The 15,757-nt window shown below is 61.4% G+C and overlaps 1 protein-coding gene across 1 annotated transcript in view; it reads left to right on the forward strand.

Moving 5' to 3' along the window:
* The first annotated feature begins 1,967 nt into the window (after nt 1-1,967).
* Nucleotides 1,968-15,757, forward strand: part of NFATC1 (nuclear factor of activated T cells 1) — a 71,864-nt gene continuing 58,074 nt past the window's right edge. Inside the window, exon 1 of the mRNA XM_064371985.1 lies at nt 1,968-2,085. Within this exon, the coding sequence (XP_064228055.1) occupies nt 1,968-2,085 (118 nt within the window). The remainder of the gene's footprint in view (nt 2,086-15,757) is intronic.

Consider the following 15,757-nt stretch of genomic DNA (forward strand, 5'->3'; position numbering starts at 1 on the left):
GGGTCGGGGGCTCCGTCTCCCACGTGACCGGCTGGGAGCGTCCCCCAGGCCTGGCCCCGGGATTCCCTCCTCCTGGCGAGTCTCCGCCCGCCTCGTCCCAGGGGTGGGGAGAAGAGGGGCGGGGAGGGGGACGGAAACTCTCCCAGCCAAATCCTGGCTCCAGGCCTGGGGACACCGAGACTCGCGGCGGGAAGGTTTGGCGGGGTGGGGGGGGCGGGGGGGCGCGGCCCGGGCGTCCCCTGGCGGCCGCCTCGCCGGAGCCCCCGAGGCCTCCACCCCGCCCACCCGCCTGGGCGCCCTCGCGCGGTCCCCTTCTCTCCCGACGCCCGGTGCCTCGAGGCGGTGCCAGGCCTGGCTCGGCGCGCGAGGGGCCCCGCAGGTAGCGATCCCGGGAAATGGCCCCCACCCCGCTTCTCCGGGCGCGCGTCTCCAGGCCGAGGCCTGCGGTGGAAAAGCGGGTTCTATTAGTGCTGAGTTCGGGCTGCCGAATGGAGCCAGGCCGCGGGCTGGGGATGGACGGCTCTGGCCGCGCAGCGTCACGGTTCTGCAGCACCCGATCGCGTACCCGGCCTCCCCCGGGTCTTGGGCGGCGCTTGTGGGGGCACCCACGGGGCACGGTGCTCCCTCCTGGGCCCCGCCGCAGACAGGATTTTTGCCTTTGGGTATCACACAAGGGTGTCGTTCGGTCGATTAATGATTTCTACACACCAGACACTTTAGCCTCCAACCCCCTCCATCCAAAGCCCACAAGAAAATGCGGTGCCGCGTTGGCATCTGAGCTGCGCCCGGGGAGACGGGAAAGGGGGAAAGTGTGAAGTGGCTGGGGCCGTCCTCCCCGCCCGCAGAGCCGCGCGGTCGCTCCGGTAATACGCTCGTCCTCCCGGGCAGGTGAGCGCGCCCCTCGGCCTCCCCACGCCGGCCCCGCCACGGCCAGTCTGGGTCGTGCAGATATTTACAGAATAAAAATGACAATAACTCGACGTCCCGGGACGGCCACGCAATCTGTTAGTAATTTAGCGGGATGGGAATTTCCTTTCTAGGGCCTGCCAGTGAAGCGCTTTTCCAAATTTCCACAGCGGGGGAAGCCTGCGATTTTACATAATGACTTCAGCATGTCGGGCTTTTGCGGTAGCCCTCCCCGGCCCCCCGCCCCCCGCCCCTTTTCAAAGCAGGGCCGGCTCTCTCTGGACACCCGCGTGGACTTAGGCTTCCCGTCTGGTCTGTTCACCCCGTTTCCCCCGCCAGGCCCCGTATCCCCCACTGTCCGGCCCCAGGCGCCCCTGCGCCCCCGCCCCCTCCCCATGCGCCCTGTCCCCTCCCGAACGTACCCAACGTACCCCTCCCGTGCGCGCCCCTCCTCGTGCACCCGCGTCCCCTCCCGAGCGCTCCCCTTCCGTGCGCGCCCCTCCCTGTGCGCCCCCGTCCCCTCCCGAGCGCCCCCCTCCCGCGCGCGACCCTCCCTGTGCGCTCCTGCCCCCGGGCGGGCGGCTGCCGCGGCTCGGGGAGGAGGGGCGGGCGCTCCGAGACTTGTCCCTGGGGCCCAGCGCGGGCCGGGGCAGCAGCGGCGTGATGTCACGGCAGGGAGGGGGCGCGGGAGCCGCCGGGCTGGCGGGGAGGCGGGGGAGGTGTTTTCCAGCTTTAAAAAGGCAGGAGGCAGAGCGCGGCCCTGCGTCAGAGCGAGACTCAGAGGCTCCGAACTCGCCCGCGGAGTCGCCGCGCCAGATCCCAGCGGCCGGGCGCGGGCACCAGGGCGGCGGGCGCAGGGCTCGGAGCCACCTCGCAGGTCCCAGGGCCGCGTCCGGGCCCCGCCACGCGCGCACACGCCCCCCGATGACTTTCCTCCCAGGCGCGCGGCGCTGAGTCTGAGGCGAGGGCCGCCTTTCCCGGAGACCCGACCCCGGCGGCTCGGGGCGCCCGCTCCTCCAGCGCCTCCGCCCGCCGCTCCGCTCCCCGCCGCCGCCGCGCGGATGCCAAGCACCAGTTTTCCAGTCCCTTCCAAGTTTCCACTCGGCCCTGCGGCTGCGGTCTTCGGGAGCGGAGAAACTTTGGGGCCTGCGCCGCGCACCATGAAGTCGGCGGAGGAAGGTAAGCCCCGCGCGCTCGCCGCCCCCGGAACCCCACGCCCCTCGCCCCGCTCCCGCAGCCCGCACGGAGGGGTCCCGGCCCCTGGGCGAGGCCGGCCGGGTCTGTGAGCCCAGGGAAGGGCGCGGCGCGGACCGGGAACAGCGTCCCCCAGCTCACCGCACCCGGTACCGAGCGCGCCTTCTTGCCAATAGGTGTCTCCTCTGCCCCAGCGCTGAGGGCGCGAGCCGGGCCGGGGCCGGGGCCGCAGCGGGTCCCGCCGAAGAACGGCTCCCAGGCCGGCGATCTGGGGACGGGTGAGGCTGGGGCCGGCGGGACCGCAGAGGACACGTGGGAGGAAGGGAGGCTTCCTTGGAGTGAAGGATGCCCTGTGTCCTACGGAGCGAGGCAGGCCCACCCTTTGGCACCAAGAGCGCGGTTTGGGGTTCAGCACCTTCCCACCCCCACCCTGAGCTCGGGGCCGCCTCTCCCCCGCGCTGCGCTCCCGAGCGCCCCAGGGCCGAGCCCGTCACGCCGGCGCCTGAACCCGCAGGACCCAAAGCGCGGCCGCAGCACACCCCCGAATTTAAGACATTTTGAAACGCTATGCGCAGGAGTTCCAGCCAGAGAAGATGTTTCAGGCAAGTTTGAAAATGGACCGCCAAGTTTCAAGCTGCTTCTTTATAGTGAAAAAAAAAAAAAAAAAAAAGGCAGGGTCCCTGAAACCGGGTGTCGGGGGCGCTGAGACCCCCCTGCAGCGCAGCCTCACGTTCCAGCCCCCTCCCTTAATCCGTCCCCTCCACACACCCCTGGGAAGGCCGGGTGGGCTCCTGCAGGTGGAGAGGTGTCAGCGTCCTAGTCAGGCATTGCGGGTGCAAATGCTAAGGGAAATCGGGAGACGCTTTTCCAGATTCCTCACCAGCTCCAAAATATTTTATGTGATTTACTTAAAGAGCAGCGGCACACCGGGCAATCTGTGCATTTCATAAGGGCCGACGTCCCTCCGAGCGCTGCCGCCTCCTGCGCGACGCTTTTCACTGCGGGGCTTGCTGGAGAACCGGGCTCCGCAGCTCCGGAGAACTCGCTGGTCTCAGCAGAGCTGAGCGCTGGGCCATGAGCTCCACGGAGGGGACCCGAGTGGTCAGTGCCCTGAGCCTCAAGGCGACGCTGCTCAGGCTCCTCACCATTTCATCCCGACGTTCGAAAAAGGTCGCATGTTTAAACGTCATGGCCTGTGATCTTGCCAGTAGCAGAGTTTTAAAATGTGTCTTGTGGGAGTTTCGGTTTTAAATCCTGGGACACTTATTCTCGGCGTTCATGCTCACTCCCTTTAGAAAGGCAGGTCTTTCTGAGTTCAGATCTAGGTACCTGAAGAGCCGGTGCCCGACCTGTAGTTAGGAAGGAGCCCTTTTACCCTGTGAAAAAAGCATAGCGGGGATAGTGCCTGTTTTTCGTGTTTTCTGCTGAAGGAAAGCAGCTGGAAAAGGCCCCGCTGCCAGGCAGTGCGCTCGGTGAGCCCCTACCCGACGCTGGGGTATTTGATGAGGGCTGCAGACTGAGCCGGCAGGAAAGTGTGATCCGGTCCTTGACTTAGGCCGGCATCGGGCACGCGTGGCTTCAACACCAGCCATCGCGGAGGCCACCGGGAAAGCTCTGGGTCCTTCTGAGTAGGCCGCACGAGGCCGTCCTCGGCCCATCTGAGGACCTGGGCGCCTTCCCTGAGTCCCTCTGTTTCGGGCCCATCTGGGTGGAAGCTCATTAGGCACCGCGGTTCCTGAAGGCCCAGGCTTGCTTCATCACGGAGAATGCAGAGGTGCAGGCCTGTAGGTAGCCACCCAGTCAGAAGTCGCTCCAGACAGAATGCCCCTCGGGCTGGGGCAAACAAAGCTCACCCTGTTCTCTGCCACTTCACGGCGTTGTTTCCCAGCCCAGATTAGAAAGTGGCATGGCGCTGGCACCCCGATTCATCACACCCAGCGGGTCTCTGCCTCCGCAGACATCCCCAGCCTCTGGGAGGATGTATCCAAGCTAAACATTTCCGTGGAGACACGCAGTGTCTGAGAAACGGGCAACTTTGAATATAGACCAATAGCTCTGAAGCGTTTGCAGGAAGGCCAGCACTGGGGAGCGGGGGAAGGGCAGCGGCCCCACCGACCCCCTCCTCTGGGATGGAGACCAGTGCAGCCCTAGGACATCCGTCCATCCCTGCAGGGCCCACAGCCCCCGGGGCCACCAGCAGGCGGGACAGTTTAGCAAAAAGTGTCACTCTAAACAGATGATAAGGGCTGTCATTTGTGTATAATTCTTTGGTGGGAGTAAAAAGGTGGCTGGAGTTAAAAAAAAAAAAAAAAAAAAAAGCACAGGCCAGGTGCCATGGTTCCTGCCTGTAATCCCAGCACTTTGGGAGGTCGAGGCAGGTGGATCACGAGGTCAATAAATCAAGACCAGCCTGGCCAACATGGTAAAACCCCGTCTCTGCTAAAAATACAAAAATTAGCCAGGCGTGGTGGTGGGTGCCTGTAATCCCAGCTACTCGGGAAGTTGGGGCAGGAGAATCGCTTGAATGCGGGAGTCGGAGGTCGCAGTGAGCCGAGACCGCACCACTGCTCTCCAGCCTGGTCGACAGTGAGACTCCCTCTCAAACAAACAAACAAACAAAACTGTACAGTGAAAAGGGAGAAAATGAAAGAACGTGGCTTCTCGACGGAAAACAGAACTTCCACTTGCCCAAGGTCAGCAAAAACAGCTAACTAAAGCGAAACAACCCTCCAACATCCACCCAAAGCGAGGACTACTATTAGAAACTGAATCAGGCCACACCGAACTATGGTTTATCACTGGAGAACCCATCCATTGAAAGGGTCGCGGCGGGTTTCTGGCCTCTGGAAAAGGCAGTGCCGGCGGGGCAGGCCAGGCCCGACGCAGCGCTCGGATGAGTATTGGAGTGGCCAGGCTTGACACCCGCACCCCTCCCTCCAGGCCAACCCCTCCCCCCACATCCTCCCACCATCCTCCTGCTGTTCCAGATGTCCGGTTTACGTGGTGCCCAGACTCTGGGGAGAGTTAGAACACGCGGCGGGAGCGGCAGCAGCCCGGCCTTCCCGCTCCCCGCCGCGCACAAGCTTCGGGTCGCCTGGGGTGGGACCCGAATCCGCCTTCCTGCCCCGCTCAAGGAGGTCGTCTTTGGAGGTGCCCCTAGAAGGAACACCAGGTTCCCCGTGGGGCGGGGGCGCGCAGGGCGGGTGTTTTGAGGCTGGGGACCCACAGGGGTTTGCAGGCCGAGGCGCGCGCCACGCACCCCGCGGGAAACCCTACGCTTCCCGGCGCCGTCGGGCTGAAATCGGGGTTCCCACTTTGGCGACCTCGGGCTGGGTCGCCCCCCCTTCCGGGGATTCCGCGGGGCGCGCAAGTGGCGCTCGGGGGCCACTCGGGCCACCACTTTCCCGAGGAGGCCACGATTCCAAACTTAAAAATAAAAAACTTTAAAACAAATTCGGTCTCCCAGGGCGCAGCCACGTGAGCCTGGTGCCGCCTGTGCCCCGGGGGCGGAACCGCGGGGTTCCGGGTCCTGCTCCCCCTTGGGGCCTAGCTGGCCAGGCCGGAGTGGCCGGAGGTCCGGACGCCCCCACCCCGTGTCGGGAGGAGCCTGCGTCGGGCTGGGACCCCCCAGAGCGCAAGAGGCCGGGGGACCCCAGGGGTCGCGCGCGCGAGGGGCTGGGGGGCTCGGGAGGGACGCGAGCCCTGGGCCGGCGCTCCGCCCGGGGAGTTTATTTAAAACTCGGAAGCGGGCGGCCGCGAGCCGGTTGTTTATGTAAACCCGGAAACGCCCCGGGGGGGGCGGGGGCGGGGCGGTAACGGGGGAGGGGCGGGGGTCACGTTACGCGGAGGACGCGCGGCCAGCTCCGGGAGCGCTGAGCCCCGAGCCCCGAACCCCGGGCCGCGGCGACCTCGACCCGGCCCCGGCCCCGCCATGACGGGGCTGGAGGATCAGGAGTTCGACTTCGAGTTCCTCTTCGAGTTTAACCAGCGCGACGAGGGCGCCGCCGCGGCCGCCCCAGGTGGGTCCGGCTGGGAGGGCGCGGGGGGCGCGGCTGGTCCCGCTGTGCGGGGGGCGCGGGGCTGGGTCGGGGTTTGGGGGCGCCCAGGCCTCCTCTGCGACCTCGTCGCTCCCCTGGGACCCCAGGAGTCCCCGGCGCGCCCCGGGCAGAGGCGCCTGCGGCCGGGCGGGCTTCGGTGCGGGACGTCCTGGGCTCGGACACGGTTCCTCCCAGCGCTCGCGGCGGGGACCCGGGGGGAGGGCGCGTCCGGGGCGCCGACGTGGACGGGGTCGTTCGGGACAGAGGGTCGGCGGCGCTGCCAGAGGCGGGGAGGCCCCCAGCTCTCCCAGCCGACCTCCCCCAACCCCGCTACCCTCCTCCTCCCCGCTTCCCCCAGCCACCCAGCCACCCAGCCCTCCTCCCCTCCTCCTTCCCCGCCCCAGCCACCCTCCCCCGTCTTTCCTGGGCCCCGCCGCCCTCCCTCCCCCAGGCCCCGCTCCCCCGCCGTGCCCCGCACGTCCCCGCGGACCCCTCTGGGTCTCCAGCTTTCAAGTTTATCCCAGCTGCTCTGACCCCAGCCTTTTCTTTCTTTTTCTCTTCTCTGGGTCAGAAATAAAGGTTCTAGGTAAACAAGCAGTAACTCCCTTCTGCTGAATAGCCGTGATGGCGCTGAGTGGGCGCCCCTGGGCTTGGGCCCCTCTCCTGCTGCCCTGGGGACTCTAATGGCCAGGTCACCCCAAGCTGGTCCCCATCCGCCCCTGTCTGCGCCCATCCCCAATGTCTGCCCTGCCCGTGCGGAGGTGAAGCCAGAGGAGCTTGGCAGGCAGGGACCTCCGTGTCTGTAATGAGCGTCATATTTTCCATATCATTCATTACCCTCTTTTAAAGAAGTCCGACATCTTCATTCTTTTTTAAAATAAGTGCTCCAACCAGACCCGCGCTACCTGCAGCTGGTGACCCAACGCTCCCCAACTGTCTTTCCCGCCCGGCCTGGGTTCTAGGTCTTTGGGGTCAGTGGGAGCCAAGGCAGGCAAGGGCGGGAGAGACCCGCCGAGGCCGTTCCCAGTGGGGCTGGCTGTGGCGCGCATTTCCAGAGCTGGTTCCGGTCCTCCCAGACTTGAACCAGGGCGTTTCAGCAGCAGGGCCTTCCACCTGGGCGTGCCACGCGGGACTGTCGCCTACTCGTGACCTCTTTATGGGTGAAAGTTGGCCCCACACGAGTGTGGCCACCGTGATGGCCCTCTGGGATCTGTTGGGGCGGAGGCTGCCACGGCTTGTGCGTGGTCCAGGGTCCAGTGGGACCTCCCGGTGCGCTCCCCGGTCATTCACAGCGTGAATCACTGACCGTGGGGCTGGGACAGGCACTGTGTGGCCAGAGCCCAGGGCCCGCACCCGGTCCCGGCCTTCGGGACAGCGCGCAGCCCCCGCCACTTGGCCCTGGCTGGAGATTTCACTGCTTTGCCTCCTGGTAGGAAGCACAGGGGCCGGTTATCCCCACAGAGGGGGTCTGTCACCTCCAGGCTGGGCTGTGCCGCACTGGGCACCGTGTCTGGGTCAGGGCAGGTGCTGAGCGCACACTCAGTGACGAGGGCGGCTTCCATGCCTCTGTGCGCACATGACTGTGTGTCACAGCAGACGCAGGGGAAGGCTGCTGCCGGCCTCCTCCTGGGACAGTGCGCACGAAACTCCAGGCTTATCCTGGAAGACACACGGGAGGTCAGTCTCTGTCCCTCGAGGCCTAGTCTCATGAGGGTGCCACAGGTTATACACCGTTTTAAGGTGGGCGGGCTTCCTGCTGACATCAGATGTGGGGACCCTGAGGAACTTGGGTCCCTCCTGACCCTGGAGCAGGTGGCCTCCTTCCAGGTGGGTTTAGGACACAGCCCTCCCCTGGCACCCACCAGGCTCATTCTCCCAAAACGCTCCTTGATGGTTTTGATGGAGCAGAGTGAGTGAAGCCGTGAACCTCACCCTTGAGGCACCCTGGGTCTCCGGGACTGCTCCGTTCCCTGGGAGCCCCACAGAGCTGGGCTGCTGTGAAATCTCTCTGCTGTGTCCTTGCTCCTCCAGAGACCTCTGTGGTTTCAGGCTTGAGGGGTGTGGGCTCTGAGCAGGAGAGGCCAGAGCTGAGAAGAGCCCCTTCCTCCTTTGATGGTGTCAACAACTTGCTAGAAAAAGGTTCTTTGTCTATCACGTAGGTGACACGAGCACGTTGTGTGTTCCTGTGAGACACCCAGGCTTTCTCTTTTCTTTTTATTACCATTATTACTGCATTTTGATGATTAATTATTCAATGATATTAATTATTTATATCACACTGTTAAATCATTACATTAAGTCTCCAGCCTTTAACGGGTGATAGAAACTGCTTCACAATGTTTTTGGAATGAGCCTGGATATAAATGAATAAATGACTGAATAAGTCTGAAATCAGTTGCAAAGCAAGGTAATACTGGGTTTTATAAATTATACTGAGCGCAGAAAGTCAAACTTTGTTGTAAAGGAAGTGGCTAGCCCTGAGCCCCGGAGGCAGTCTGTAGGCCGGGTGCCCTGAGAAGGGTCTGTGCCCCCTGGCAGAGCCGAGGGCTGCAGCCGCAGGGTGGGGTGTGTGGCTGGGAGCCTGCCCACGCGGCTGCCCCCACCCCTTCCATCTCGCCAGACGTAGGCACAGGTCTCACGTCTTCACTGGCGCTTTGAGGGGGGGCTGTGTCTTGTTCTTATTCCGAAAGCGCTCAGCAGGTGCAAGGAACAGATAGTAAAGAACCATTTGTTGGGACAGTGAAAAGAAAGTGTTGTAAATAATTTCGCAGGCGGGATGGGAGTGGCGTTTGAGCTTCCAGAGCCTCCCGTGTCCACCAGGAGTAGGCCCCGGGCTTCCCTCTGCAGAGAGAGGCCCCGCTCCCTTCTGGGGCTCAGGAAATAGCGGCTTCACTGTCAGCTGGGAGGCGGGTGTGCCTGCTTCCCGCCCCAGGGCTCCTGTTTTCTAAGTTATTTTGGCCAGCCTGGCTGCTGCCAGCACTGTCGCCGTGGCAACTCAGAGGAAATTGGCCAAGGCCTCTGTTTGGGCTGGAGCTTCCCCGGCAGTCGGGGCCACCCTCCGACCTGCGTACACGGCTGGGGCATGTAATGGTTCACTTGTGGAAAGGGAACACCTTATGCAGAGATGAAGCTTTGGAAGTCTTTTATTCTCAAGTCTGTTTTCACCAAATAGGCTTTCTCTTCCCCAGCAGGGCCTGGGGTGCTCGTGGCTTGTCAGGGGCTACAGCAGGAAACTTGTGGCAGGGACACCTGGTGAGCAGAGAGTTCCCAGGACAGAGCTGAATTTGTGGGAGGCCTGGTGAGCAGAGAGTTCCCAGGACAGAGCTGAATTTGTGGGAGGCCTGGTGAGCAGAGAGGTCCCAGGACAGAGCTGAATTTGGGGGAGGCCTGGTGAGCAGAGAGGTCCCAGGACAGAGCTGAATTTGGGGGAGGCCTGGTGAGCAGAGAGGTCCCAGGACAGAGCTGAATTAGTTCAGTGTTTGGGGAAAGCATCCCTCCTGTTACCACGCACAGCTCACCACCTGAGGTTCCAGAGGTGTTTCGTGGAGGGGGAGTTCTCTTGCAGATTGCATATTTCAGTTCTGTGTCATGGTTTTCAAAGGAAGACCCCCAGCTGGCCATGAGCAACTTGAATATTTTTTAATTCCTTGAAAACAGAGTTCAAAAAGGTGAATTCTCTTTAAATGGCTTGTGCGTCCTCCCAGGGGGAATTTTCCGGTCCCTCTAAGGAACAATGTCCCGGGCTGGGCCCCGGCTGGACGAAGGGCCCGTGTAGAGGCGATGGCGCATGGTCATGGAACGTGAAATACTGTGAAATACTGTGTGTTTTGCACGGTGGAGAGGCCACCCAGTTCGCCTTTTAAATTTTCTCGCTGGCAGATTGTTGGGGGAACGGCGTCTGGGAAGCTGCTGCTGTCTGTCACGCCGCGGGCCTGGCCACGTCCCCATGCCACCGTGCGGCAGCGTCTCAGGCCTGCTCAGCACGGCGCTTCCAGCCGCGGGCTGTTGTCATGCGTGGCTTCAGTTCATTTTGTTCCCAGTACACGCACAGTTGTCATCTGGCCTCACCACAGAGGTGGCGGCGGTGCCCGGGGTTCCGCCGACCTGGGGTTCAGCCCCAGCAAGTGCTGAACGGGTGTTTCTTAAAACGAAGAATAACATCGTCTGTGACGGCGCCTCTCAGAGTTTGTGCAAGATGAGAGGTCTGCCGTGGCCGGCACCGGGATTCCTGATGCGGCAGGGCAGAGCGTGGCTGTCCTGCCCGCCCACGGCGATGAGTGAACGGCTGTCCGGGCACTGCGTGGTGGCGTGAGGGGCAGGTGCTGGGGGCCCAGCGGGGCGGGTCTGCGAGGTTAGACCTCTGCCCACCTGTAGGGAGACCTGCGCATGGTACTTCATGGATTAATTTGTGTCTTGACCCGATACGGATTTTTTGTGGTTGTTGAGAAATGATAGAGGTGTGTGGTTCTGAAGTGAGTTGTTTATCGGAGCGAGGCGGAGCGCTTCTGCCAGCTCTGACGTGTGGGACTTGGGCGCCTGGGCTTGCCCAGGGCTTCTCCTGCTCCCCGCTTGGGCCTCCGTCCTAGCACCCCGAAACCACCTGTGTATCGTGGAGTGGCCAACGGCGGAGCGAGCCGGTGAGGATCGGGGGACTCGGAAGTGGCGACATCGGAGGGGCCGCGCTGTTGCCGTCTGTTAGGGATTTCGAATGTGCCCTCCGTGAGAGGGGTTTGGAACCCAGCTCCGTCTCCTGCTCACCTGCACCGTAGTTTGTACTTTAATGAACCAGGCTCTCGAGCACCAGCAGCCAGGGAGTGCAGACGCAGAGCTCTGTAGCCACCATCTGGCGTGACGAAAATCAGCCCAAGCCAGAATCATCAAGAAAGTTACTGGGAATATTTTCTTTCCATGTAAATGTGACCCCTTTGAATAGTTAAATAACTCAGATTTGAATACAGTTTAGGTGGGTCACTGGGAGCCGGGAGGGGCGGGGAGGGACGGAGGGCTCAGCCAGCGGGCCAGTGCGTGGGCTCGGCCTCTGGGGGCAGCTTGACCCCCACCTTCTGTCGTAGGATATCCACGGCCAGTCCTCCAGGGACCTGGGCAAGGGACCCTCATGGCATTCAGGCATTTGAGCCTTCTTTTCGTCATTTGTTTAATTAGGGGAAACTCATGCTTAGATGAGCCCTTTTCATTTTTCAATAAAGGCTTTATGGTGTTTCTTTGCTTCATTGAATCAGGTTTTATTGCAACGCTTTAGTTTCAATAAAGGCCCCCTGGTGCCCTGGGCATCTTGAGCCTGGCGGCATGCACTTCCTGCTCTGGCTGCCGGAGTCTCCTCCTCTTCCTCACTTCCCCTCCTGCTGGCCGCCACTCACAGCCACGGCCTTCTCCCGCAGCCCCAGCGGACCTGCGCACAGAGACCCGTCAGGCCCGCCTCACCTTCCTTGCCCGTTTCATCTAGAACCTTCCAGTGATCTGGTGTAGTACCCTATGGGGCCCAGCTCTGGGCTCCGTCACTGCCGGGAGCCCAGTTCAGGGCTGAGTCCTGTGGGAGGGTGCAGGGAGGCCCCAAGACTTGCTCTGTTAATTGCTAGGGGTTTAAACAGTGCTTCAGAATTACCTTCCTCTCAGCACGTGGTAGTTCAACCGTGGGATCAGCTGTGTCTTCGAAATAAATATTCTTTTGATTGGGATCAGGAACTGTAGGAATCTGGACATTCATCAGCTGCAGTTAAGCCTGCTTCGAGGTCTGGACAGTGGAGCACGTGGGCCTGGAGAGCCGATGGGAGGCCACGGACACCTCCGGGAGGAAGTCAGGCTGTGGGAGCGAGGCTGGGCCCCGTGACGGGACGGGAGCGAGGCTGGGGCCCGGTGACGGGACGGGAGCGAGGCTGGGCCCCGTGATGGGAGGGACGGGAGCGAGGCTGGGGCCCGTGACGGGACGGGAGCGAGGCTGGGCCCCGTGACGGGACGGGAGCGAGGCTGGGGCCCCGTGATGGGAGGGGAGCGAGGCTGGGGCCCCGTGATGGGACGGGAGCGAGGCTGGGCCCCGTGATGGGAGGGACGGGAGCGAGGCTGGGCCCCGTGACGGGACGGGAGCGAGGCTGGGCCCCGTGACGGGAGGGACAGGAGCGAGGCTGGGGCCCGTGACGGGACGGGAGCGAGGCTGGGGCCCGGTGACGGGACGGGAGCGAGGCTGGGCCCCGTGATGGGAGGGACGGGAGCGAGGCTGGGGCCCGTGACGGGACGGGAGCGAGGCTGGGCCCCGTGACGGGACGGGAGCGAGGCTGGGGCCCCGTGACGGGAGGGGAGCGAGGCTGGGCCCCGTGACGGGAGGGACGGGAGCGAGGCTGGGGCCCGTGACGGGACGGGAGCGAGGCTGGGCCCCGTGACGGGACGGGAGCGAGGCTGGGGCCCCGTGATGGGAGGGACGGGAGCGAGGATGGGGCCCGGTGACGGGACGGGAGCGAGGCTGGGCCCCGTGACGGGACGGGAGCGAGGCTGGGGCCCCGTGACGGGAGGGACGGGAGCGAGGCTGGGCCCCGTGACGGGAGGGACGGGAGCGAGGCTGGGCCCCGTGATGGCACCCACCGCCCTGGTGTCCCTCAGCTCACTCATGCTGTTGGCTCTCCTGGAGTTGATGACTGGTTTGAGACAAATGCTCGTTCCCAATGCAATGTGATGTTTCTGCTCCAACAGGAGAAAGGGCTTCTAGACACATTAGTGGGGCCAGCACTGAGTGTGTCTGTAACGTGGGCAGCTGGAAGGAAGCATTTTTGGCTAAAGTACAGCTTTCAAACCACGTTTGGTGAGAATGCAGAGTAGCAGACAGGTGACCATGTGGCACCCCAACCGGAACCCCAGGAGCCACGGGCCTGCATTTGGCAAAAGCCCCCTTCGGGTCCCTACCCCGCCTGCCTTCCATCCGCCTTCAACCCTGCGCTTCCCAGGAGAGCCTAGCGTAGGGCCGAGGGTTCTGCTTAGCTCTGATTCCTCGGTGCCTATATGGGGGGTTACCCACACCTAGCTGCAGGGCCTCCCGCAGCACTGGGCACTGGGCTGATGGCAGGGCTGGCCTGGCATGGGCACTTGGACGTGTGGGGCGCCGGGCGCAGGAAGACCTGCCGTGTGGCCTTTTGTCCAGTGCGTCCGATGCAGCCGTCTCAGGGTTTGCACAGGACACAGAGGAGCCACCGTGACGCCCAGGCAGAGCTCTCAGAGGACTGCAGCTTGCCTGGCCGGAGCCCCTCAGGGGTCACCAGCAGGTCCGAGGCCTTCGCGCTTCCTCGGAAGCCTCGCCTTCTCCAGGAAGCCACTCTCCAGGCTCATTTTTACGGGGACAGTCATCTGAGTTTTAGCGCTGGATCCCAGCATTTGGCCTGAAGTGTCACATGAGTCTGGAGCCTGGGGACACAGTAGATGCCACGGACGTGGGGGCGTCATCCCCAGAGTGGGCATCTCAGGCTGGAGCACACCCTGAGGAAGCTGTGTGTGTCCTTTCCAGAGCTGGATGCTGGCGCTGGCGTCAGGACACCTGGCTCCAGCTCCAACCCCCATCCCCACCGGTGGCTCTGGGGAAAGAAAGGCCTCCTAAATTAATTTATTTATTCACGTATTGATTTTTGAGACAGGGTCTTCCTGTATCGCCCAGGCTGGAGCGCAATGGCGCGATCTCAGCTCACTGCAACCTCCGCCTCCCAGGCTCAAGCGATCCTGCTGAGTAACTGGCACTATAGGCAGCTGCCACCACGCCCGGCTAACTTTTGGTATTTTTTGTAGAGACGGGGTTTCAGCCTGTTGCCCAGACTGGTCTCAAACTCCTGACCTCAGGTGATCCGCCTGCCTCGGCCTCCCAAAGTTCTGGGATTATAGGCGTGAGCCGCCACGCCCAGCCACTGACTTGATTGACTATTCCTGCTCTCTCTCTCTCAGGTGTGCAGGAGGAGACTGTATGGCTCCTGTCTCCTTGAGGGAATTTCTTTATGATGGGGAGGGCGGGACTTGGGCCTGGCCAGCACCGTCCCCAAGGCGCTCAGTCTCAGCTAAGGGCCCTCCCCGTACGCGGCCATCCTGAGCAGGGCTCGGCTCGCACCCCGAGAGCGTCTGCGTGCACCTGTGCAGTGTGGCCCCGTCGCAGCTTGTTTCTTTCTCTTTGTCATGGCTCTGCCCCCCGAGTGTCTGGAATTTCCAGAAGGCAGCTGTGACCTGTGGGGTCGAGGCCACGTTGTGTCCTCTTACAGGCTGCCGTGCCGTGTTTGCCACCTATCTGGGTGCTACAGCGGTATCTGTTAGTAAATACGCTGGGGTTTGAGTTGGTGTTTTGAGACCCCAGGTTTTCTTGGCGTTTATCCTTGTTGGTTTCTGAACCCTGACTTAGCAGGAAGACAGCAGTGTCCTTGAATAAAATATCTTCAAGCCCGTGTACTTACACCGGAGGTGGATATAGAATTTCCATGTGCTTCTTTGTATTATTTAGAGGCCTGGGAACACTCATCTCTAGGCATGTAATCGTAAGGCTCCGAGGTGTTGTAAAAAGTCTTTTCCAATCAGAAATCCAGAAGCACGTCTTTCCTGTTAAAATTACTAATTTCCCTCATAATGATTTTAAAAAATATTTTATTGAGTATAATTAACACATGATTCTTAGATCTCGCTGTGTACTAGAATCTTCTGTTTTGTTTTAAAAGATGGATTCCTAGGCCATGAGACAGTATCAGAATCTCCAGGGAAGGATTTCAGAGTCTGTGTTTTCATCTAATCCTTGAGATGTTTTCTGTGTAGCTGGTGATTAGGGCACCTTGACAGGAACAAGCCTATTAAAATTTCTTTACGTATCTAGGTCCTTAGATCTAAAACACATCCTTCCCACCATCCATCCACACATCCGTTCATCCATCATCCATCCATCTGTCCATCTACCCGTCATCAAACCATCCCTCATTCCTTCACCTCTGTTCATCGTCCATCTATCCATTGTCCATCCACCCATCAGCCCTCTATCTCCATCCATCATCTGATTCATTCATCATCCATCCCCATCCATCTCCATCCATCCATCTGTCCATCATCCACCCTCCCATTATCCATCCTTTATCCATCTCCCCATCCATCCACCCATTATTCCTCCATTCCCCATCCATCCATCCATCCATCTGTCCATCATCCATCCATCATCCACCCTCCCATTATCCATCCTTTATCCATCTCCCCATCCATCCATCCATTATTCCTCCATTCCCCATCCATCCATCCACCCATCTGTCAGTCCATCCATCCATTATCATCCATCCATTCATTCATCCATCATTTATTATGCCTCCATCCATCCATCATCCATCTATGCACCCCTCATTCCTCCCTTGTTCATCCGTCACCATTCATCCATCCACCTGCCTTCCATCGACCCTTCACCCCCCATCCATCATTATCCATCCTTTCTTTACCTGTCCGTCCACCTTCCGTCGTCCACCTTCCGTCGTCCACCTTCCGTCGTCCACCACCCAGCAACCATCCATCCGTTAGGCACAGTCTTTGGCTCTAAAGCCAGCGGTGAGCCAGAGCAGAGTAAGGCAGTCAAATGCTCTGCCCCGTGGAACTAAGGTTTCTGTTGTCAAGTG

This window comes from Aotus nancymaae, unplaced genomic scaffold (genome assembly GCF_030222135.1).
Source record: "Aotus nancymaae isolate 86718 unplaced genomic scaffold, 86718_ANA_hifiasm-v0.15.2.pri h1tg000253l, whole genome shotgun sequence".
NCBI classification, from domain to species: Eukaryota; Metazoa; Chordata; class Mammalia; order Primates; family Aotidae; genus Aotus; species Aotus nancymaae.